At 49.7% G+C, this 23,769-nt stretch overlaps 1 protein-coding gene across 1 annotated transcript in view; it reads left to right on the forward strand.

Moving 5' to 3' along the window:
* LCT (lactase) overlaps nucleotides 1–23,769 on the forward strand; it is a 48,341-nt gene that overhangs the window by 21,638 nt on the left and 2,934 nt on the right. Inside the window, exons 7-15 of the mRNA XM_070423076.1 lie at nucleotides 1,548–2,193; nucleotides 3,929–5,479; nucleotides 7,221–7,489; nucleotides 10,934–11,224; nucleotides 13,622–13,820; nucleotides 14,964–15,166; nucleotides 17,715–17,824; nucleotides 19,996–20,130; nucleotides 23,043–23,266. Coding sequence (XP_070279177.1) covers nucleotides 1,548–2,193; nucleotides 3,929–5,479; nucleotides 7,221–7,489; nucleotides 10,934–11,224; nucleotides 13,622–13,820; nucleotides 14,964–15,166; nucleotides 17,715–17,824; nucleotides 19,996–20,130; nucleotides 23,043–23,266 — 3,628 coding nt within the window. The remainder of the gene's footprint in view (nucleotides 1–1,547; nucleotides 2,194–3,928; nucleotides 5,480–7,220; nucleotides 7,490–10,933; nucleotides 11,225–13,621; nucleotides 13,821–14,963; nucleotides 15,167–17,714; nucleotides 17,825–19,995; nucleotides 20,131–23,042; nucleotides 23,267–23,769) is intronic.

Consider the following 23,769-nt stretch of genomic DNA (forward strand, 5'->3'; position numbering starts at 1 on the left):
GGCCAGGCCAAGGGACCCTACTGGTGCACGAATCCATGCACCGGGCCTTTAGTTTTGATGTGAAATTCTTCAAAAGTAAGTGTCATCATCTTCAGATGATAAAAAGGAAGGGGAGCTGAGTGGTAGCAAGCTCTCCTCTGCACTCCCGAGTTTCTGCTTGTGCTTTATATGTACAGTCTCACTTAATTCTCCTCTGTGGATCCGTAAGTGCCTGCTTCTTAACGGACTAGGGACCTGAAGTTAGAAGATTGGTCGGGCTTAATGAGCAAGATAGTGACAGAGTCAGGACTTAAATCTAGGCGTGTTATACTCCAGATAGCCTGCTTTTGCCCGTCTTTTCATAGCGCTCCACCAAGGAGAGCTGTTGATCTTTGTAAGACTATCAGTTAAGTCTACAGAGAGATTCTTGGTGGTGATGTTTCTCCCTAGATTTTATTAAGTGGAAAGGAGAACAAGTAATCTAGAAAGAATTGTCCCCTCCTTTGTGTGGTAACTAAAATGATCTCCACTCCCCATTAGTTGTTGACTAATAAGTCAATTACTACTTATTGAGAATGGAGGCAGACTAACATTGTGGGTGACCATACAGGCCTGGAGTCGGAATGCCTGCATTTTACCCTCTGGGTCTTGTTTTCCTCACCTGTATAGCAGTAATAATAACTTGCCATATAGGTTATTGTGGGGATTACATGAGCAAATTCGTTAGCAATTGTAATTATTAATATGGTTGTCGATGCTGTTGCTATTAACCTCTCAGGGGTGGTGCTGACTTGTTGACATTGTCGTCCACATCGTTGATATTGGGGGCATTGGCATTGATATTGTTGCCATCAGCACTGTCTTGTTGACTTGTTGACATTGTTAGCATCAGTCTTAACTTTTTTTTTTTTTTTAATATATTTTATTGATTTTTTACAGAGAGGAAGGGAGAGAGATAGAGAGTTAGAAACATCGATGAGAGAGAAACATCGATCAGCTGCCTCCTGCACATCTCCTACCGGGGATGTGCCCGCAACCCAGGTACATGCCCTTGACCGGAATCGAACCTGGGACCCTTCAGTCCGCAGGCCGACGCTCTATCCACTGAGCCAAACCGGTTTCGGCTTAACTTTTTTTTTTTTTTTTTAAATATATTTTATTGATTTTTTTACAGAGAGGAAGGGAGAGGGATAGACAGTTAGAAACATCAATGAGAGAGAAACATCGATCAGCTGCCTCCTGCACACCCCCAACCGGGGATGTGCCCGCAACCAAGGTACATGCCCTTGACCGGAATCGAACCTGGGACCTTTCAGTCCGCAGGCCGACGCTCTATCCACTGAGCCAAACCGGTTAGGGCCAGTCTTAACTTCTTGTTGACATTGTTGATGTTTTAATGACAGTGTTGGCATTAGTGTTGATGTTATTGATGTTGGACATTTTCAGTGTTGCTGTTGTTATTAACTTGCTGGTATTATTGACACTGGTGTTAAGTTGTTGACGTTGTTGACTTGCTGTTGGCTTGTTGGTGCTGTTGTTGACACTGTACCTTCTTTCCTCTTCACAAGGTGGCTCACTTGGTCCTCAAGGCTCATGCCAGAGCTTGGCACCTCTACAACAGCCACTATCGCCCGCAGCAGCAGGGCCGTGTGGGCATTGTGCTGAACTCAGACTGGGCAGAACCCCTCTCCCCAGAGAGGCCCGAGGACCTGAGAGCCTCTGAGCGCTTCTTGCACTTCATGCTGGGCTGGTTTGCACACCCTATCTTTGTGGATGGAGACTACCCAGCTGCCCTGAGGGCCCAGATTCAACAGATAAACAAGCAGTGTCCCAGTCCCATGGCCCTGCTCCCTGAATTCACTGAAGCAGAGAAGCAGCTCCTGAAAGGCTCAGCTGATTTCTTGGGTCTGTCCCACTACACTTCCCGCCTCATCAGCAAGGCCCAACAAGACACCTGCATCCCCAGCTATGATGCCATTGGAGGCTTCTCACAGCACGTGGACCCTGCCTGGCCCCAGACCTCATCCCCTTGGATTCGTGTGGTGCCCTGGGGTATAAGGAGGCTGTTGCGGTTTATATCCTTGGAATACACAAGAGGAAAAGTTCCAATCTACCTGGCTGGGAATGGCATGCCCATCGGGGAAAGTGAAAATCTCCTTGATGATTCCTTGAGAGTAGACTACTTCAATCAATATATCAATGAGGTGCTCAAGGGTAAGAACAGTGGATATGCTGGTGATCGGAAGGTGGGTGGTCCTTCTTCAAGTTGTCACAGTTTTGTGTTATGGGACCAAGACCGTCTCTCAAGTAAATGAAGCCAAAAAGTAGTATTGGTAGTAAGAGCATGAGTCCTTCACATCAGCCTCCTAACTCTCCCCGTCAAGGCCTCAACTTTTTGCTCCCATATTCTTATTCCTTTCTAAATTCTGCCCATCTGAACCCTGTCCATTAATCAAGCCTCATCATTTTTTAATGCATTTATTTAACAAATATTTATTAGCTGACTATTATGTTCCAGACATTGTGCAATACAGTAGAGGTAAAATATTAAACAAAAATTGTCTTTTCACATAGGATATTCACGGTCTACAGAGGGACACAGACATAAAATTGCAACATAGGGTGATAATGGCATTACAGGATGGCATGAGGACCCTTAAGATGGGACTCCAACCCATTACCTCTTCCTTCAGTGCTCCAGCCACACTGATCTTCATCTCCTTTAACTGGCTGTAAAAATATACAGCTCATTATTTACTTTGATCCAGTTAATTCATATCTACAGTTTCACTCTTACATAACATACTGTTTCACATGTCTTTTTATTCCAAGTAAAAAAAAATGGCAAATAGGTTTCACCTCACAGACCAGTCCTACAAAGTTGAGAGTGGCCAGCTGTCTGCCTAGAGGGCTGTGGTGAGAAGATTTCGAGGCCTTGTCTAGATTCAAAGAGAAGTGGTACTTGCCCTGGGCATTGCAGTGAGGAATGGAGACCCACATCCACGGAGGGAGGTCAGACCCCCTCTCTGTTCTTCACGTGTACTCCTCTCGGCATCAAGGTTACATCCTGTAATGTGCGTAATCTTGGGACCCATTTAAGACATTGCCTCAAGTGATCGTTGACACAGCTGTATGCAGTCAATGGACAGATACTTTCCTCCTGCGACAACTGTGAACCGGGTGCTCTGAGGTGTTAAATGGGGTGCCCAAACATGCTGTGAGTGGAACCAGAGGCCTATTTCTGGCTCAGCTCTTCACTCTACCCACTGACCTATGAGGCTTTTATTCATCTTTATGTTCCCAGAGCCTGGCACAGCCTGGAGACAAAGCAGGTGTTTACTGAATTACTGAGTGAGTGAGCAACTTTTCCTGCCACATATGCAATAGGTGCGATTTGATAGAAACAAGGCTTAATACTTTGCTGACTCCTCGTTGGAGCCCACAGCCATTGCCTTACTTTGGCTCTGGTTGTTGGTTGACCTGCAGCTACCGTCTTTATTTTCTCACAGTCCTGGAGTCCAGAAGTCTGAAATCAAGATGCCAGTAGAAATGCTCTGCCTCCAAAGGTTCCAGGGGAGCACCCCTCCTTGCTCTTCCATCTTCCGGTGGCTCGAGACTTTCCTTGGCATGTGGCCGTGTCGCCCCAATCTCTGCCTCCATCTTCACACGGCTTCTCTAGGTCTCTATGCTAGCAGATGGGGCACATGCTCTCCGTTATTCATTTCAAGACAAGGGTGCTCCTTTGGACTGAGTGATGGCCATGGATGTGACCTGATGTTTCGTGGGGTCTTGTGAGTCTTCCTTATCCATTCTGAGGGAGAAAAGAGGTTCATGTTTTTGGAGTAACCCAAATCACCTCCAAAACTTTCATGTCAAAAGGAAAACCTTTGAAAAGCAAACTAACAGAGACTTTAAAATAACACCGCTGTATTTTTGTTTTTCCCCGCAGCTGTCAAGGAGGACTCAGTGGATGTTCGATCTTACATTGCCCGTTCCCTCATCGATGGCTTCGAAGGGCCCTCTGGTTACAGCCAGAGGTTTGGGCTGCACCACGTCAACTTCAACGACAGCAGCAGGCCAAGGACTCCCAGGAAATCTGCCTATTTTTTCGCCAGCATCATTGAAAAGAATGGTTTCCTCACCAAAGAAGTGAAAAGACTGCCACCACCCAGTACAGCAACGTTCCCCCCTAAAAGCAGAGCCTTCACTTTTCCATCTGAGGTGCCCTCCAAGGCTAAAGTCGTTTGGGAAAAGTTCTCCAACCAACCCAAGTTTGAACGAGATCTGTTTTACCATGGCACGTTCCGGGATGACTTTCTGTGGGGCGTGTCCTCATCAGCCTATCAGATCGAAGGAGCTTGGAATGCTGACGGCAAAGGCCCCAGCATCTGGGATAACTTTACCCACACACCAGGCAGCAACGTGAAAGGCAATGCCACTGGAGACATAGCCTGTGACAGCTACAACCAACTGGATGCCGATCTGAACATGCTTCGAGCTTTGAAGGTGAAGGCCTATCGCTTCTCTATCTCCTGGTCTCGGATTTTCCCAACTGGGAGGAACAGTTCTATCAATAGCCGTGGTGTTGATTATTACAACAGGCTGATTGATGGCTTGGTGGAAAGCAACATCTTTCCGATGGTGACACTGTTCCACTGGGACCTGCCCCAGGCCCTGCAAGATATCGGAGGCTGGGAGGATGCTTCCTTGATTGAGTTGTTTAACAGCTATGCAGACTTTTGTTTCCAGACCTTTGGTGACAGGGTCAAGTTCTGGATGACCTTTAATGAGCCCACCTACCAGGCGTGGTTGGGTTATGGCTCAGGGGAGTTTCCCCCAAATGTGAAGGACCCAGGCTGGGGACCTTACAGGATTGGCCATGCACTCATCAAAGCTCATGCCAGAGTCTACCACACTTACGATGAGAAATACCGGCAAAAGCAGAAGGGGGTCATCTCCTTGAGCCTCAGTGCACACTGGGCAGAGCCCAAGTCGCCCGAGGTCCCAAGGGATGTGGAGGCAGCTGACCGAATGCTGCAGTTCTCACTGGGCTGGTTCGCCCACCCCATTTTCCGAAATGGGGACTATCCCGAGGCCATGAAGTGGAAAGTGGGGAACAGGAGTGAACTACAGCACTTGGCCACGTCCCGCCTGCCCAGTTTCACGGAGGAAGAGAAGAGGTACATCAGGGCTACGGCCGATGTGTTCTGCCTCAACACCTACTCCTCCAGAATTGTGCGGTACACAACACCGAGGTTAAACCCACCCTCCTACCAAGATGACCAGGAGACGATTGAGGAGGAGGACCCTTCATGGCCGTCCACAGCACTGAACAGAGCTGCACCCTGGGGGATGCGGAGACTGCTCAACTGGATCAAAGAAGAGTATGGTGACATCCCCATTTACGTCACAGAAAATGGGGTGGGGCTGACAAATCCGAAGGTGGAAGATACCGATCGGATATTCTACCACAAAACCTACATCAATGAAGCTTTGAAAGGTATGTGAGGGTTCATGCCCCCCTTACAAAATATCCCAACATCCACATGTCATGTGCCTGAAATGATTGGCAGAGTAGATTACAAACCATCAGCAAGTCTCTGTCTTATGTGCTAACTCCATTATTCTTTCCCTGTCTGGAGTTACATTTCCCTCTGAAAAAAAGCTATGGTCGTCTCCCCAGATGTACACACACACAATCCCCATAAGAACATTTTTATGGGTCCATTCATCTATTATTGAGCAACTACTGTTGGATAAGTTTTACTCTAAATCAGTGATAGCGAACCTTTTGAGCTCGGCATGTCAGCATTTTGAAAAACCCTAACTTAACTCTGGTGCTGTGTCACATATAGAAATTTTTTGATATTTGCAACCATAGTAAAGCAAAGATTTATATTTTTGATATTTATTTTACATATATAAATGCCATTTAACAAAGAAAAATCAACCAAAAAATGAGTTCACGTGTCACCTCTGACACATGTGTCATAGGTTCGCCATCACTGCTTTAAATCATAGGGAAATAATAGTGAACAAAACAGATAACTTTCTGATGACATGGAGCTTATATTCTGACTAGTGGCCCGGTGCATGGATTCATGCACATTGAAAAGAAATTAATTAGAAGGTGGCCAGTGGGGCAAAACTGGGAGAGGTAGGCCACACCTGGGGCAGCACTGTGGCTCAAAGGGCATCTGTGGGGTGCCTCCGGCAGGTGGGGTCCCTCAGCCTTGCCTGCAAGGATTGGGCCAAATCTGGCTCTCCAACATCCCCTGAGGGGTCCCAGATTGCGAGAGGGAGGTTCTTGGGCAACGTACCCCGGAATCAGGCTCCCTCCTCTCCTGGTTCCGGGGTGCATCACCTGAGAACTGCTACTGCCAAGTTACCGCAGCTTGGCAGCTCCTGCATTGAAGCGTCTCCCCCTGGTGGTCAGTGTGCGTCATAGCTACTGGTCAGATGGTCGCTTAGCCATATATATATATATATATATATATATATATATATATAGACTAGAGGCCTGGTGCACGAAATTTGTGCACAGAGGGGAGGGGGTCCATCAGCCCGGCCTGCACCCTCTCCAATCCGGGACTACTCGGGGGATGTCCGACTGCCTGCAGGGATTGGACCTAAACTGGCAGTCAGACATCTCACCTGCCTCCCTGCCTGATCACCCCTAACCACTCTGCCTCCCTGCCTGGTCACCCCTAACCCCTCTGCCTGCCTGCCTGATCGCCCCTAACCACTCTACCTGCCTGCTTGATCGCCTCCTAACTGCCCTCCCCTGCCAGCCTGATTACCCCTAACTGCCTCTGCCTCAGCCCCCGCCACCGTGGCTTTGTCTGGAAGGACGTCGGAAGACGTCTGGTCTAATTAGCATATTACCCTTTTATTAGTATAGATGGGTTCCATGCAACCCCAGAGCAAGAAACTATTCTCACATTCACATTTGTGTTTCATGTCTAAAGGGGGCTGAGACTCTTGAATTTGAAGCACATCCCTTTACCCCAACAAAAGAATTTGATTTTACAAAGATCAATCATTAATACTTGTTTGGGGACATGAGTGCGGGCAAAAGAACAAAGACACACAAGGTGATCTATCGGGGACACATTACCTGTGTGTACAAGTTGATGGTTCAGGACTACTGTCTTGAGTTGAGAGGCCAGTACTTGCTGGGCTTCTTGGGGTCCCTGCCCGACTGGGGTAAAGCTCTTCTCTTTCCCTTGCGATGTTCCCAGCCTACAGGCTCGATGGCGTAGACCTTCGAGGGTATGCCGCGTGGTCTCTGATGGACAACTTTGAGTGGCTGAATGGTTACACAGTCAAGTTTGGACTGTACCATGTTGATTTCAACAATGCGAACAGGCCTCGCACAGCAAGAGCCTCCGCCAGGTACTACACAGAGGTCATCACCAGCAACGGCATGCCGCTGCCCCGGGAAGACGAGTTTCTCTACGGTCAGTTTCCCGAGGGCTTCATCTGGAGCGCGGCTTCCGCTGCGTATCAGGTGAGGAGTGCAGGGCAGTTCAGCAACATCTGCTGCACACCTACTATGCGCCAGGCTCTGGGTTCAGGGCTGGGAAGGGCAGGGTGAGCAGGGGATTTTCATAGACTGTGGGAGGGAAGTGAGGGAGGCCATCAGGGAATCTTGGAGGACCTCTTCCCAGATAGCCCGGGTTCTTCACCCCCCTTACCCCCCCAGTACAGGCAGACCAGCACAGTTACAAGGGCTGTGCTGAGATGGGTGTTAGCAGATGAGAAAGCAGGTGGAGCCTGGGCAGACACACTTAGGCAAAGGCATGAACATGAAGATTCTCTGCTGGGTGCTTTTCTCACCTGGTCTCCTCCAAGCGGGAAACATGGCGGTCACGGTTTTTTTTTCTAGAGTCACCAAAGAATGGGTCATCGCTGCCACAGAGGGGCGGTGGGAGGGGCATGCGATCGGCCCGAGGTTATTAGAGACGGGTTTCTTTCCTGATGACCTAACATCCTACCATCACCTTATACATGCCAGGTGAAGCTTCCTCATACAGAAAATATGAGGGTTTTGCCTTTTCCCCAGAGAAATAAAAGGTAACAAGCAAAGAGTGACTTGCTCAGGCCGTTAGTTGTGGGTCCCTGCTTTACATCTTTTTTATTTTCTCTGCGACAGGAGGGGCTCTGTGTGCTCAGGGTGAGGCCTGGGCAGGGTCAGGGGTATGAGCTGGCCTGGCTGGGAGTGCCCAGCCCTCGGGTTTTTCTGGACGAATATAGCTCTGAAAATACGTTCGAGGTAGACACGTGTTAGCAACCCCCAGATGACCACACCACCAGGTTATGAATGAAGTCTCGGGGCAAGTTCTGCCACACCCAGACATGTGTTAGCCAAACACACAGAAACCGTTCCCTGTGGTCGGCAAACTGCGGCTCGCGAGCCACATGCGGCTCTTTGGCCTCTTGAGTGTGGCTCTTCCACAAAATACCACGTGTGGGCGCACATACAGTGCGATTGAAACTTCGTGGCCCGTGAGCAGAGGTCGGTTTTCGGCCTGGGCGAGTATATTTTGAAGAAGTACTGTTGATATTTGGCTCTGTTGATTAATGACTTTGCCGACCACTGATGTAGCCTATTGTGTGGACCGGAGGAAGCCCCGTTCTTGGCCCTGTCAGGTGCTCTGGCCAACACTTCACATGAAAGGTTCACTTGAGGAAATGCCGAGGCTTCCGCGACAGGCTTCTGTGGCTCTTCTTTCAGGCACAGACTCCTCTGGGAGGACCCCCAGCGTGGCCTGGCCGACGGTTTGGATGGACAGGTTTGTTGTGTGCACTGTGGGGTGTTCGGCAGCGTCCCTGGCTCTGCCCACAGGTGCCAGTAGACTTCTCCCCCAGTTGTAACAAGCAGCGCTGTCCCCAGGCACTGATCAGTGTCTCCGCGGGGACAACATAGCAGCTGGGTGAGACCCACGCTCCTGGGTTTGCAGCTGGCACAGGAAGGGACACAGGCAGCCCGCTGGGTTCTTAACCCTGTCCGTGCATGGGCGGGACAGTCTTGGAAACATTTTGGTAACCACGTCTTGAATGATTAAATTGGTGTCAGGGAGCAGTCAGTAGGCACGCTCTCCCCATTTGTGACGTTGAATATTCTAATGAGCAAAATGTGGGGTGTGAATCGAGAATGGATGAGACGTGCCTACAATGTAGATTAGATGCCATCTGACTAGACTCTTTCTTAAAACCTTCCCTTTGGAAATCTGTTTAAATAGAGAAAAGTTGCAAAAACAGTAGAGGACTCCCATGTACCCTTTCCCATGCTCCTCAACTGTTACCATTTTACCATTTGCTTCATTTTCCCTATGTGCATAATTGTGTGTGTGTGTGCGTGTGTGTGTGTGTGTATGCACATTTTATATGTATGTGAAACAGACTTTACACCTGAATGAGCAGGTGTCTACCAGGTTTCTCTACCATAAAATTAAGAAGTATTTTGTAGTTACAAGTGATTTAGGGGGAGCTACTGGAGACTATACAAATAGCCTGTTTCTCATTAAGTTTCACCCACTAGCTTTAGCAGCTGTTGGTAATTTTTGCCTGAATCAGTTATTGCTATGATAGTGGACAAATGGTGATTTTCTAATTTCATCATTCCTTTACATTTTTTATTGTGTGGCACTCAACACATAATAATGTGTTGAGCTTTGCCTTTTCTCCTACTTATATTTTATTCATACCTAAATGTGTTTTGATATATGGCATCAGTTTGGTCTTACGGAGTCCTGTTGTATTCAGTGGGTGGCACTTTTGCTGTCATTGTGTATTTAGATGCTCCGATCGCCCCACATTTTGCCAGGCATGGTACCTTCGGAACATGGCCCATCCTTCTCTGAGCACTTCCCTGGAATTCTTTCCAGCACAAGGTGTTCCAGGTTCATCTTGTACCTCTCCTGCCCAGCCCTGTCATCAACTATTTCTCTCATGGGCCCTGGTTCCTTGTATTGGACAAGGGCACTTAGAAACCAAGATGTGGGTGCTCGGGGTGCTCACTGCTGCCGGGTGTCATCACCTTTAGGTCCTCAGTGGACAGAGCTGGAAAGTCCGTGTGCATGTGCACACACACACACACACACACACATGCACGCAGACACACAGCTGTATATGCTTCTGCATCCACCTATATCTCCATGTCTATTCGGGGCCATGAGTTCACACTGATACCTCCACAGGGTTACTGCTAGCTTTCCCATTTTCTGTATGAGTACTCCTTTCTCCAGTGGTGAGGAATCTAGTTCTGATATCCTCAACGTAGTCACTTATTTGCTCAGTCCCGCTGCATTCACTGATCTCCCAGCCACTAAGGCCACATCCTCCACGCATAGCCCACGCAGGGCGTGTTCCTGCCACTCTCGCGGGGGCTGTGCAGGTCATACCCTTGGTTAAACACCACACTACCTTCCCAGTCACATGATATCACATCGTATATGCGGAAGTGTTCTAAGTAAGTGACGGAAATCGTACCTGTCAGACTGCCTGAGTCTGCAGGTAGGTGTTTGCCTAGGGGCTTGCGGTCAGTTTCCCCTTAAGATAGGCGGGAGAACCAAAAGGAAGCACCGAAGCAGACACACGTCCTGACCAGAAACCCTACCCCCACGCCCGGCATCGCTAGGATTTGTTTGGCCATCGTTGGGGCTGGGGCATGTGGAATTGTTCATTCGAACTGTTAGTGAACAGATGCTGTTATGGTAGCTACTGGGACACAAGGATGACAGAATCAATGCCCAGGCCGTACAGTCTGTGGGGATGCAGGTGACAGTGACAGGAAGTATGTACGGGAAGCTGCAGGAGTTTAGGAATCAGAGGGAGGCCACTGAAGGCTTCAGAGGACTTACCTGCTGTCTCGGGACTTTCCTGCTGACACAAAGGAACCTGTGAGGGCGTGACCGCAGGACTTAATTAGGTTGTGTCTTGTCATCTTGAGATCGAAGGTGCGTGGAGAGCAGACGGCAAAGGACTCAGTATTTGGGACACATTTTCCCACACACCGCTGAAGGTTAGCAACGACGACACGGGAGACGTGGCCTGTGACAGTTACCACAAGATCGCCGAGGACGTGGCCGCCCTGCGGAACCTGGGGGTGTCCCACTACCGCTTCTCCATCTCTTGGCCTCGTGTCCTCCCGGATGGAACCACCAAGTACATCAATGAAGCGGGCCTGAGCTACTACGTGCAGCTCATCGACGCGCTGCTGGCTGCCAACATCAAGCCCCAGGTGAGGCTGGGCCCGGAGGCCTGTCCACGTGGGGGAGCCAGCTGGGCCAGGGAGCTTGTTCATCGTGTAAACAAAAGCTGTTTTCAAATTTAATTTTTTGAATTATTAACAAAGTCACGTGAGAAGAGGTCAAAAGCATAAAGGGGTCTGCAGTGTAGATTTTCCTCCCGTTCAGTTCCTCTTTCTGTGGGCCCAAGTTTGCTAGGTTCTCATGTTCTTTTGTGGGTAGAAGCCAGTAGATGTGTCTGTGTGTGTATATTCCTTTTCCCTTCTTTTCTCATAATGGTAAGATACTTGCTTCTTAGAAAAAAAAAATGTTTTTATTGATTTCAGAGAGAGGAAGGGAGAGGGAGAGAGACAAAAACATGAAAACATCAATGAGAGAGAAACATCAATCAGCTGCCTCCTACATGTCCCCTACTGGGGATCAAGCCCACAATCTGGGCATGTGCCCTGACTGGGAATTGAACCTGGTGCATGGGATGATGTTCCACCACTGAGCCACACTAGCCAGGCAAGATACTTGCTTTTATTTAACAACTGGAGGCCCAGTGCACAAAATTCTTACATGGGTGCGGTCCCTAGGCCTGGCCGGCAATCAGGGCCAATTGGGGCTTTCCAGCTGCTGGCTGGGGCCTGCCTTCCAGCTGCCTGCTGGGGCCTTCCTTCATTCTGCGCCGCCCCCTGGTGATCAACACACGTCATAGCGACCAATCTCCTGGTCGAACTCCTGAGGGGACACTTTGCATATTAGCCTTTTATATATAGAGATATTTCTTACAGATATTTTCATATCCACACATAGTTTCCTATTTTTTTAATATATTTTATTGATTTTTTACAGAGAGGAAGGGACAGGGATAGAGAGTTAGAAACATCGATCAGTTGCCTCCTGCATGCCCCCAACTGGGGATGTGCCCGCAACCAAGGTACATGCCCTTGACCGGAATCAAACCTGGGACCCTTCAGTCCGCAGGCCAACACTCTATCCACTGAGCCAAACCGGTTAGGGCTCCTCTTTTATTTTTGTTATGTGGAATTGTTTGCATCTTATCTCTCCAATTACTTCCCTGCTAATGGGCACTCTCCTATATGGCATTTCCACTCCTTTGCCACTATAACCAATGCTACAAGGAGTAACCTTAGACATACAGCCCCCATATGGGTAGTTTATCTGTAGGATCTGGTCCCAGGGGGAGAACTGGGGCAAAAGTGTGTGTATTCATAAGCCATGAGTTATTATGAATAACGCAGGAGCTCATCTGTGGGCTGACTTTGCCATCACCAAAATTTTCAAACTTGAGGCCTCAGAACACTTCCCTTTCCTGGCCACTTATGGTAACGCGCAGGAGAGCGCCCATTTTGGGAAGCCCGGTGGCTCCTCTGTTGCGTGGTTGGGGATTATGCGCTGCGGTCAGAGCACAGTCCCACAGGACAGCCCCTCTCCCCACCCACTGTTATCTGGACTCTCCCCTCCCTGATAACACTGCAGGGACAAGCCAGCCGTGCAGCGTTTGTTATGGTGCGTGCAGGGCGGGTGGGGGAGACGGTGGCCGAGTGGCTCTCCTACAGGACCCACTGATCTGGGTCGACAACAAGATTCATCACATACAGCAATTCAGAACAAGATCAGAGAGCACACACCTCAGAGCCACGGGATTCTGTCCCCCTCGAGGGCACTGAGAGCCTGCGGGGGGGGGGGGGGGGGGGTGGGGAGGGGGGCGGGCAGCATGGCCAGGAGCTCCAGGGAGGTGCGGGTGTCAAAGAGGAGTGGGTGGCTGGGTGGCCTGGTGGGCGTGCAGGGAAAGGCATTTGAGGCAGAGGGAAGGGGCTGGGCTGACAATGGGTCATGGCCCAGTGCAGGCTGAGGGCAGTGGAGACCACAGCTTGGCTAAGATGGGGCGTGTCAGGGGCATCGAGGGGAAGGCTGAGAGAAAGGCCACCCCCTAAGCATGGCCAGCTGCTCCTTCCCCAGCCAAGGGTTCCCCGCTCCATGGGCAGACGCTCCAGACACAGTGGGTGATGTCCCTTTACAGTAAAATGCTCCGTCCCCCTGGGACCCTCAGCAGTTGGTCCAGGCAGGTTCTGACCCAAGAACAACCACGGCTCACACTGAAGACATGTGGGCCTCATGCCCTGGGCCTCACAATAGCGTCATGAAGTGGAGGTCTTAGCGCCTGAGCCCAGAACAGTGGGTGCACAGCTGCGACTCACACCCAGGCTTCTCCGCTCCACTTCAGCACTGTGCCCGCCCCTGGCCGCCAAAGAACCATGGGGCCTCTTTGGCCTGATCATTGCTTCTCAGTGTCCGCAGCACACGTGTGCTGGGGCATGGCCGGCACCAGTGGCGGCCGTGCAAAGCAGGTGGATGGTCTGGCTGATCTCGCTCTCTCCCAGGTGACCCTTTACCACTGGGACCTGCCCCAGGCCCTCCAGGATGTCGGCGGCTGGGAGAACGAGACCATCGTGCAGCGCTTCAGAGACTATGCGGACGTGCTCTTCCAGAGGCTGGGCGACAAGGTGAAGTTTTGGATCACGCTGAACGAGCCCTTCGTCATTGCTCTGCAGGGCTATGGTTACGGGACAGCAGCTCCAGGTAGGGGCCCGGCCCAGCTGTCAGCTGGATGTGGCATTCTTAGCCCCCGTGAGCCTGAAATCGGGGAGCTTTGGAGGAGGGGCCAGGAGAGCCCAGGTCAGGGCCTCAGAATCCCCACCCAGTTTCCCCTCTGACACCACTATGGCTCAACCTGAATTTCACGTCAGCGCCTCCCAGGAGTCGGGACGTGGACTAATTGGTGTAGGAAGGGGCGACCCCTGAGGCTGTACAGGCCCACAGTCTGTTTCCTGCGACTCCCAGATCCCCCAGTTTGGGGTAACTGATTTGGCTGCCCTGCTCAGCCTGCCCTGACCCAACATGAGGCTGCTCGAGGCCTTCCTGCCTGAGTTCTGCTGCAGGCAGGCCGGTCCCCCTGCGGATTGCTGCTCCGGGCCCTGCCAGGGCCATATGTAAATCCCATGTAGGCGATTCCTTTTCTAAGACAAAAAACCTTTTTGTTCCAAAACACATTTGACCCCAAAAGCTCTGATGGGGATTGTGGGCCTGTCCTGCCCCTTCAGAGCCATCCTGTCTTCCTTTCCTCTAGTTCTGAGCTTAGGAGTAAATCTGTGCTCATCTCTGTGTTCTTCGTCGTCACATGTGAAAGCTGGGAAGTCACAGGGAGACCCTGGAGTCATTACCAGATGCAGCTCCCGTGGGTCCTTGGTTGGCGCTTTGGTTTTCCACTCCTTCGGCCCGAGAGGTGGCCTCAGACCATCGGCTCCCAAGGACTCTGTCAGCTGCTTCCGTCAGCTGTCTTCTCCAACCTCTGCTCCCACCGTGGGCTCCCCAGAGTGCCCGGGTGTCAGCGCCCGCCCTCGGGGATCCTCTGGGCGCTTTGCCTGAGGCATGTGAGCACGCTGTGGGGGAAGGGGCAGAACCCAACATCCATCCAGCGCCTTGTCCGTGCAGACACGGGCTGCTGGGGCTCCACACGCACTATTCCACTTCCTTCTCCCAGCGACTCCCAGAGGAAGAAGCTGGAAGGCTGAAATCCTCGCCCAGAGTTACACGGTCGCTAGTAGCAAGTGGAGCCAGGATTTAAGTTCCATTCTCCCCCCAAACATGTAGTGGACGTCTCTAGGCAGAGAGTGCCACTCTTGGCCACATTCCCTCTTGGCTGACACCCATGTGTGTTTCCAGGCATCTCCTTCAGGCCCGGCACTGCCCCCTACATTGCCGGCCACAACCTAATCAAGGCCCATGCTGAGGCCTGGCACCTGTACAACGACGTGTACCGCGCCAGGCAAGGCGGCCTCATCTCCATCACCATCAGCAGCGACTGGGCTGAGCCCAGAGACCCCTCCAACCAGGAGGATGTGGAGGCCGCCAGGAGATACGTCCAGGTCTGTTTTCCCTCCGGGCATTGTTTTTACTCTTCCCTGTCTCCTCTCCTGTCATGATCTCATGGGAATAGAATTAGATTGCAGAACAAAGCATTAGGTGCAGGCCTTGTTCTGCTATTATCTGACTTTGTGAACTTGGTAATATCACCTAACCTTGTTGGACCTTCGTTTTCTCATCTGTGCAGTGGAGAGGACCTACCTACCTCAGAGGTTTGCTGTGATGAAAGCTCTTTGGGGTTATCTTTTAAGTCTTAAAAATGATCTGTACACATAGTCCTTGCTGAGTATAACATTGGCTTGAAGCTAACAAATAGAAACAAATTCTTTCCAGTGTCTGGTTTCACTACAGTTAATAGAACCAGGCTGCAATGCCACATACAACCTCCAGGTGTCACCATATAACCTTACTTCCTCAGCCTAAGGCTTCCGTAAATTGGGAACTTCAGACTCTGTGAAACTCATGAGTGCCCCCAATTCCAGGAGTTTAACATAAGGAAGGACATGCATCTCTTGGTCGTGGAATTTTGCTCCTAGGAAGTAGAGGGACTAGCGGGCAGGTGCCAACAACGTGACCCACCCCTGTTTCACCTGAGCCCTGACAAGAGGAGATAGAAAAGAGTGGCCGCGTCGCCAAGTTTCTCTCTGGCTCCTGGTAATGTCTCTGAAGGGGTTGGAGGGCACCCTCTCCCAGGTTTCGCCTCAGGAAGCATCTTGGCTCTGAGGAGGAGCCTCCGACTGCAGCCCTGGGCAGGGACACCACGGGCCTTGTTTGTCAAACTCTTCACAAGAAAATTTGACAAAGGCAGTCAAATTAGTAAATGAAAATAGCAGTTTAATTTTCCTGTTTGCTAGCCAACCTGGGGGAAAGTATTAGAACGGAATTAGTGCATCCCTCATTCCAGATAAATTGAATTAGAGCAGTCATCGTTTTCTGAAATCCAAAAGCCCAAACCTCAGGAAATGTTAGTCTCATCAGATTGAGACGCCTGCTGGCGGACTGTGGAACTGCAGCCCAGAACTGGGACACGCCCTCTGGTAAAATCAGCTTCTAAGAAGGGCCCCAGGTCACCTCAGCTGCAGGTGAGGGGAGGATGTGGGAGACCAGAAGCCTCTCGGGACCCCAGCCTCGAGGCCTCATTCAGGAAAACAGACAGGACGGCTCCCACTCGAGGACTGTGGATCCAGTGCCCATGAGACGCCATCCTCTGCCTGGGCACCGGGACAGCCTTGCAGCTCAGCCCTCCCCAGGAAGTTGTGTGTGAGCCTTAGGTGCGATGATGGGGAAGGAGCCGCTCTGTGGTGGTGGGGACCGCAGCCTGGAGGCGTAGTCTCCCCATCTCCCACGGACCTTCCAAGGGCATCCCAGCTCAGTGCATCTCCCCTCTAGCTGCCCTAAGCGGGATGGCAGCTGACAAACCAGAGGAGGAGAAGAGGGCTTTGGGCACTTGAACTGCAACATGCAAACAGCCGCAGAGATGAGAGTTTAAGAATGGGATTTGGAACAAACAAGCAGAACTGAAGCGGACTCATAGATATGGAGAATATTTTGGTGGCTGCCAGATGGGAGGGGGCTTGGGGAATGGGTGGAAAATGTGAAGGGATTTAGAAGTACAAATTGGTAATTACAAAATAGTCATGGATGTAAAAGTACAGCTGAGGGAATATAGCCAATAATATTCTAATAACGAAGAATGGTGTCAGATGGGTGTTAGATTTATCGAAGTGATCACTTCATAAGTTAAATAAATGTCTAATCACAGAGTTGTACACCTGAAACATTGTACATCAACTGTAACTGAAAAATAAAAAGTTTTAATTTTTTTCTTTTGAAATTGATTTCAGAGAGAGTAAGGGAGAGGGTGGGTAAAAACATCGATGAGAGAGAATCATTCATGGGCTACCTCCTGCATGACTCCTATTGGGGACTGAGCCCACAATACAGGCATGTGCCCTGACATGTGACCTCCTAGTTCAGTGGTCGGCAAACTGTGGCTCGCAACCACATGCGGCTCTTTGGCCCCTTGAGTGTGGCCATGAAGTTTCAATTGCACTGTATGTGCGCGCCCGCACGTGGTATTTTGTGGAAGAGCCACACTCAAGGGCCTGCAGTTTGCCGACCACTGTCCTAGTTCATAGGTTGACACTCAACCACTGAACCACACCAGCCAAGCTAAAATGTTGTGTGTGTTTTTAAAAAATAAAAAAATAGCAACTACTAAATACCTAAAAAGAAAAGAAAAAGGATGGCCCAGCCGGTGTTGCTCAGTGGTTCAGTGTCAACCCATAAACCAGGTCACGGTTCAGTACCCAGTCAGAAAACAAGCCTGGATTGTGGACTGATCCCCAGTGCGGGGTGTCAGGAGGCAGCTAGTCAATGATTCTCTCTCATCATTGATGTTTCTTTCTCTCTCTCCCTTCATCTCTGAATTCAATAAAAAAAATTTTTTTTTTAAATAATGGGATATGGAAAGAATGTGGGGAGTGGGGAGAAGTGTCCAGGGGCGGACCTGCTAATGCTGAGGCTGATGTCCCCCACCCCCACCTGCAGTTCATGGGAGGCTGGTTTGCACATCCGATTTTCAAGAATGGAGATTACAATGAAGTGATGAAGACTCGGATCCATGACAGGAGCCTGGCCGCAGGCCTCAACAAGTCTCGGTAGGTCCTGGTGCCCACACACTCAGCCAGGAGAGGGTCAGGAGGGAGTCTGGTCTGTGGGACCGAACTGAAGCTCCTGGGTGGACAGCACAGTGGTGAGAGCATGGCTGTTGGGTCGGAGAGGTGTGTTTGAGGCAAGTTACTGTATCTCTGAGCTTCCTGCTTGCTGAGAAGATTAAACATGATTGTGTATGTGAAGCTCTCAGCCGAGGTCCTGGCACTGCTATGTGTTTGACGAAAGGCAGTTGCTATTATTGTTGTTATCCTTCAGAACAGCCTGGAAATCTATCTTCAAGGGCACCCACTTCTTATCAACCCACCACCTCCCTCTAAAGACAAATTCCCCAGCTCATCCTACCCCATTCCATCACCTGTAAGTGAATGGATAGCAATGGGTGATGGCCAGCGTGTTTGTTGTTTGGCTAGTAGGTGGCGATGGTGTGCACAAAGCAGTCCTACTTCCTGTCAAAAAAGTAATGGCAACATCAACAGCTAACATGTATTCATCTTCTATTGGTACTTCTATTCCTATTTAAAGATGAGGCACAAATATTGAAGCAAGATCATCCAGCTATTAAATGATGGAGCTGGGATATGAAACCGGGCTGTCTGATTCCAGGGCCCACACTGGGGTTGAGTCACCCAGCTGGGATTAAAGATACGGGACGTGGATGAGGACGGAATGGCCTGGCCTTATGGAAGCATATCCACAAGCTCCAAGGTAGTGCATGTTGTTACCATAATTCAAAAGGCCTTTGAGTCTTTCCCACAAAGTACCCCATAGAGCCCAGCTGGAAGGATTAAGTAATCCAGTCCCCACCCTTACAACACATCCTGGCCTGGTTAGGGCAAGTCCTGCTAAGTAGGCTGTGCCTACTGGTCTGGTCAGCCAATCTGGTCTCAGAGAAGCAAGTGAGCCCTCCTGTCCATCAGCATAGCTTTGCTGAGTGCCAGGTCAGAGTCTGTGTAAAGAGGAGCCTCCGTCAGGCTCCTCACGTGGCCGACACACCAGCTGGGAAGTCAGTCACCCTCATCACTCCAGGGAATTCTGTTCCCCAGTTTGTTCATCCAGCAAAGGCTCAGAAGATGAGATCATGACAAGGCAGGGCACCAGCTGAGCTGGGCCTTGGCAGTGAATAGCATTTGGGAGAACAGAGGGCATTCCATCCAAGAGGAACGGCATGAGCACCAACCCAGCGGTAGGAATGAGTGGGACATGTGCAGTTAATGGAGGGAGGGGTACTGGCCTGGCGACTGGGGAGGGCCTGGAGGTGAAGGCCCTGGAGGCCAGGTAGAGGGGCTCAGCTTTGATGCCACGGGCCCTGAGGCGCCACTGCTGGCTCCTGGGCAGGGCTCCAGTGTTCTCCCAGCAGTCTCAGAACCTCAGGGAGGAATCGTTTTTGCTCCCCCAGGTTAATGACAGCAGAAGGTCTAGATGAAGGTGTCAGACGCCTAAAGGCAATCCCCAGGCAACCCTAAACCAGCAGCACTGAGTCTGCCTGCCAGAGGCATCTGCAGGCAGATGGGGCTGAGAGGAACCTGTATGTGTTGTACGCAAGCACATGCTAATCCGATTTTATAGGAAAGTCTCAGAGAACATGAAAAATACTCCAGCAAATGCTTATTTTACAAAAGTGTAGCGAGATCATGTGAGCAGAAAAGTTCCAATCTCCAAAGTTCAAAAAATCTAATCTGTAAAAACATTGCCCCTACTAATAAGGATAGACTTTGGAGAAAAGAGGCAAACCTAAAGAAACCACAACAAAAACAGTGCCTCAGAAAGGGCAGATGATGGAAATACAAATTATAAAAGGTAAAACCTTAAGGGTTAGTCTTAAGGTATATGCCTCAGACTTGTCCTTGATTTCAAAATCTACCACAGATGGTAAATATCAGAAGTTGCATGTTAATTTTTGAAGAAAATAAAAAAATATGTGTATCTGTGTCCAACTGGGAGGTTTATAAGAGAGTAGCTTTTAGTTTCATTTGTAACAGGGGGCAGTGAGGTTACAGGGCGGTAGGCGGAGCCTCGGGACCTCCCACAGCAGTGGCAGGGCCTCTCCTCGCCCCTGGCCACTGCACTGTCACCACCCTGTCACCTGTGGTTTACAGCACCCCGACTCTGCCCCAGAACATTCTCCTCCCAAAGCATGGCTGCTCCTTCCCCCCAGGCTCCCGGAGTTCACGGAGAGTGAGAAGAGGAGGATCAATGGCACCTACGACTATTTTGGGTTCAATCACTACACCACTGTCCTGGCCTACAATCTTGACTATGCCTCTTGGATCTCTTCCTTTGATGCAGACAGGTAAGGCATCCAGCAGGGCCTCCAAGAACAGTCTTTGGAAAAGACAGTGGCCCCTCTGCCCACCTCTTGCTTGAAGGCCCGCGTGGCCAGAACTGCCTCCTGATGCCGTAGGTCCTGGGGTTTCTGAGATGAGTCCTGTCTCCTGAGACCCTAAGCAAACCCCATCAGCCTGACAGTAATACACCGGATTTCCAAGACGCCTCCCATTGAGATAGGCATGCCTGGAGTTCTTAAATAACGTTTTCGAGAAAAACCTTTTTCTTCCCTTTTCCTTTTTTTGTCATATTTGTTTTACGTATTAGATGATGTATTTCAGCTAAAGTAACAATAAGGACTTTTTTCCTTTTCGGAGTAAAGGTCAAAGTATTATTTTTGTATTACACCAATAATATGTGTTCACAGTGGTTAGAAAGCAAGAGTAGGAAATTTTTTAGTTTTAATCCTCACCCAAGGATATATTTCTATTGATTTTTAGAGAGAGTAAAAGGGAGAGGGAGAGACAGAGAAACACTGATTAGGTGCCTCCGCACTCACCCTACCCAGGGCGGGGGATCAAGCCTGCAAACCGAAATATGTGCCCTTGATGGGAACCGAACCCAACTCAAGCCAAAGCTCTATCCATTGAGCCAAACCTGCTAGGGCGGATAGGAAATTCTTGTGTGTCATTTCAGAAGCGTATATGTATATTCACATTACACATAGTTTACATAGTATATATTTGTACATGTATTTGTTACAAAAAAAACAACAGGATTAGCCCAGCCAGTGTGCTCAGTTGTTGAGCATTGACCTATGAACCAGGAGGTCACAGTTCAATTCCTGATCAATGCACATGCCTAGCTTGTGGGCTCAATCCCCAGTCCACAAGGGGGGCGTACAGGAGGCAGCTAATCGATGATTCTCTCTCAACACTGATGTTTCTATTTCTCCCTTTCCCTTCCTCTCTAAAATAAAAAAATATATATATGTATATATATTTAAAAGCCAGATTATACACTGAGTGGCCAGATTATTATGACCGGCCAAATTATTATGACCACCCCATCAATACAATGAAGTGAATTAGTTATGCAAATAATAATAAAACCTTGAGAGGACTTCCTTAGGAAGTTTTCAATATTCAGTATTTTTGGAAGTGTCAATGAAGTACTGATGGGGTGGTCATAATAATCTGGCCACTCAGTGTATGTATATATACTATTTTGTTTCATTTCAACTTTCTAAAAAATGTTTTTATTGATTTTAGAGAGAGGAAGGAACAGGGAGAGAAACATCGATCAACTGCCTCCTGCATGCCCCCTTCTAGGGATCAAGCCTGCAACCTGGGCATGTGCCCTGATCAGGAATTGAACCAGCAACCTCTCAGTGTATGGGACAATGAACCACACTGGCAGGGCTGTTCCTTTTATTTTTTAAGTTCTTTTATTACTATTACTACTACTACTACTACTATTACTATTACTAGAGGCCTGATGCACAAAATTTGTGCAAGGGGCTCGGGCCCTCGCAGCCCTGGCCAGCCCTCACAGCCCCGGCTTCATCCAGCAGGTCATCCGGACGGTTGTCCAGAATGTCATCTGGATGGTTGTTTGGCTGCTCGGTCTAATTAGCATATTAGCTCTTTATTATATAGGAATTAAACTTAGAGAGAGGAAGGGGGAGGGAAGGGAGAGAGAACGATTTGTTCCACTTATTTTTAAAAAAATATTTTTATTGATTTCAGAGAGGAAGGGAGAGGGAGAGATAGAAAGAAACATCAATGATGAGAGACAATCATCAGTTGGTTGCCTCCTGCACGCCCCACACTGGGGATCAAGCTGCAACCTGGGCATGTGCCCTGAACAGGAACCGAACTGTGACCTCCTGGTTCATAGGTCGACACTCAACCACTGAGCCACATTGGCTGGGCTCCACTTATTTATACATTCACTGGTTGCTGCTTGTATGTGGCGACTGGAGATCAAAGCGGCAACCTTGGTGTATTCAGACGATGCTCTAACCAACTGACTAACCACGCAGGGCTATTTCGTTCCTTTTTCTATAAAGCATCCTTCCATCCCAGTAGTGTGAATCTTGTCAAGGTTCTTTCTTTGAAAACAATGCGTACACCCCACTGTGTCCTGAACCCACCATTCAGGCTTGGCAAGGGGGACTGAGAGGACCCCTGCTGGTCCCGTCAGGCACCCACTGGACTCTCACTGCCTCACTGGTCTCCGGACGCCTCCACAGGGATCCGTGCTCAGCTATGGAATGCCCCCCATTCACTTTCAGCTGAGCAAGATAAACCCAGTCGTTTGTAGAACTAAATGGTTGGGTTATTTTTTTTCAAAAATTTGGATGTACGTTAAATAACTGTATTTGAAATGCTTGACTCTCAAGACAGTTGAGTTTACGTGCCTCCCACAGCAGGCGCTCCTTTGGCACAACCTGCCCTCTCTTATCTGTCCCTGGAGAGAGGGGCAGGGTCTTGGGCACTTGAAGCAGGTCCCAGCCTAATCCCCGTCCTCACACAAAGGGGTTGGTGCCTGTGGCACTGACCAGACGCAGGTGACTCGGGCAAGCCCATGACAGCTGCACCCACTGGAGACGTGGGAAACCCAGAGCCCTTTCACATCCAGTGTGCGGTGTTGAGCGTGTGGAGGGTTTGGTCCGGGAGTGAGACCCTCCCCCTGCACACGTGGAGAGCTGGGACAGAGCACTAGCGTGGCTTGTCTGGTTACACCAGCACTAAGCAGTGAACCTAGAACTTATGGAGAGAGAATTGGGGCCATTTAACTATTCTGGGTTCATTTATGACTCTCACGACTAGACAAAACCTAAGGTTTTTCCTAGTATAAATCCTGCTTTGTCTTTTGTGCAAAGGGCCTCTGGGAATTTATCAGACAGACCTAATCTTGTGTTTGAACTGGCAGGGGAGTTGCCTCCATCACAGATCGCTCTTGGCCAGACTCGGGCTCCTTCTGGCTGAAGATGACACCCTTTGGCTTCAGGAGGATTCTGAACTGGTTAAAGGAGGAGTACAACAACCCTCCGATCTATGTCACAGAGAACGGAGTGTCCCAACGGGGAGAAACAAGCCTCAATGACACTGCAAGGATCTACTACCTCCGCAGTTACATCAACGAGGCACTCAAAGGTATGGCAGGCCCACCCTTCCTCACGTGCACCTCGCACTGCGGAAACATCTGCTCACATCTGCATTCAGGGTGGCTTTGTACCCATGAACCCCATAATGAGAAAGATGAGGCTTCTTACTCCTGTTGGGTTAGCTGCACTGCTTTCTTTCCTTCCTAGACTTAAGCTCAGCAGGCAGACCAGTTGCCTGAATCAGCTAGACCTGAGCTCTCCGTATCCTCATTGATGCCTGAGGCCCCTGGACAGCAGTGCCCTCCTGAGGACAGTTTGGGCAGGGCTAGGAGGAACCATTCAGGCTTAGGGGACTGTCTGAAGGGTCTTTTGTTCCTGAAGCAAAACTTTGAGATCCCCAGCTCAGCAGAACTTGGGAGGAGACTATGACAAAGAAACAGTAACACTGGTGAAAGAGAATGAGCAATGCAGCTGTGAAAACAAAAGATCAGGAAATCCGATTCCAGCTAAAATCTTTCCCAAGGGCCACTCACTAGTATTTTCTATAGAGAG

Source organism: Myotis yumanensis, unplaced genomic scaffold (assembly GCF_028538775.1).
Source record: "Myotis yumanensis isolate MYYU_CA2020_CCGP unplaced genomic scaffold, mMyoYum1.0.hap1 SCAF_8, whole genome shotgun sequence".
Taxonomy (NCBI): Eukaryota; Metazoa; Chordata; class Mammalia; order Chiroptera; family Vespertilionidae; genus Myotis; species Myotis yumanensis.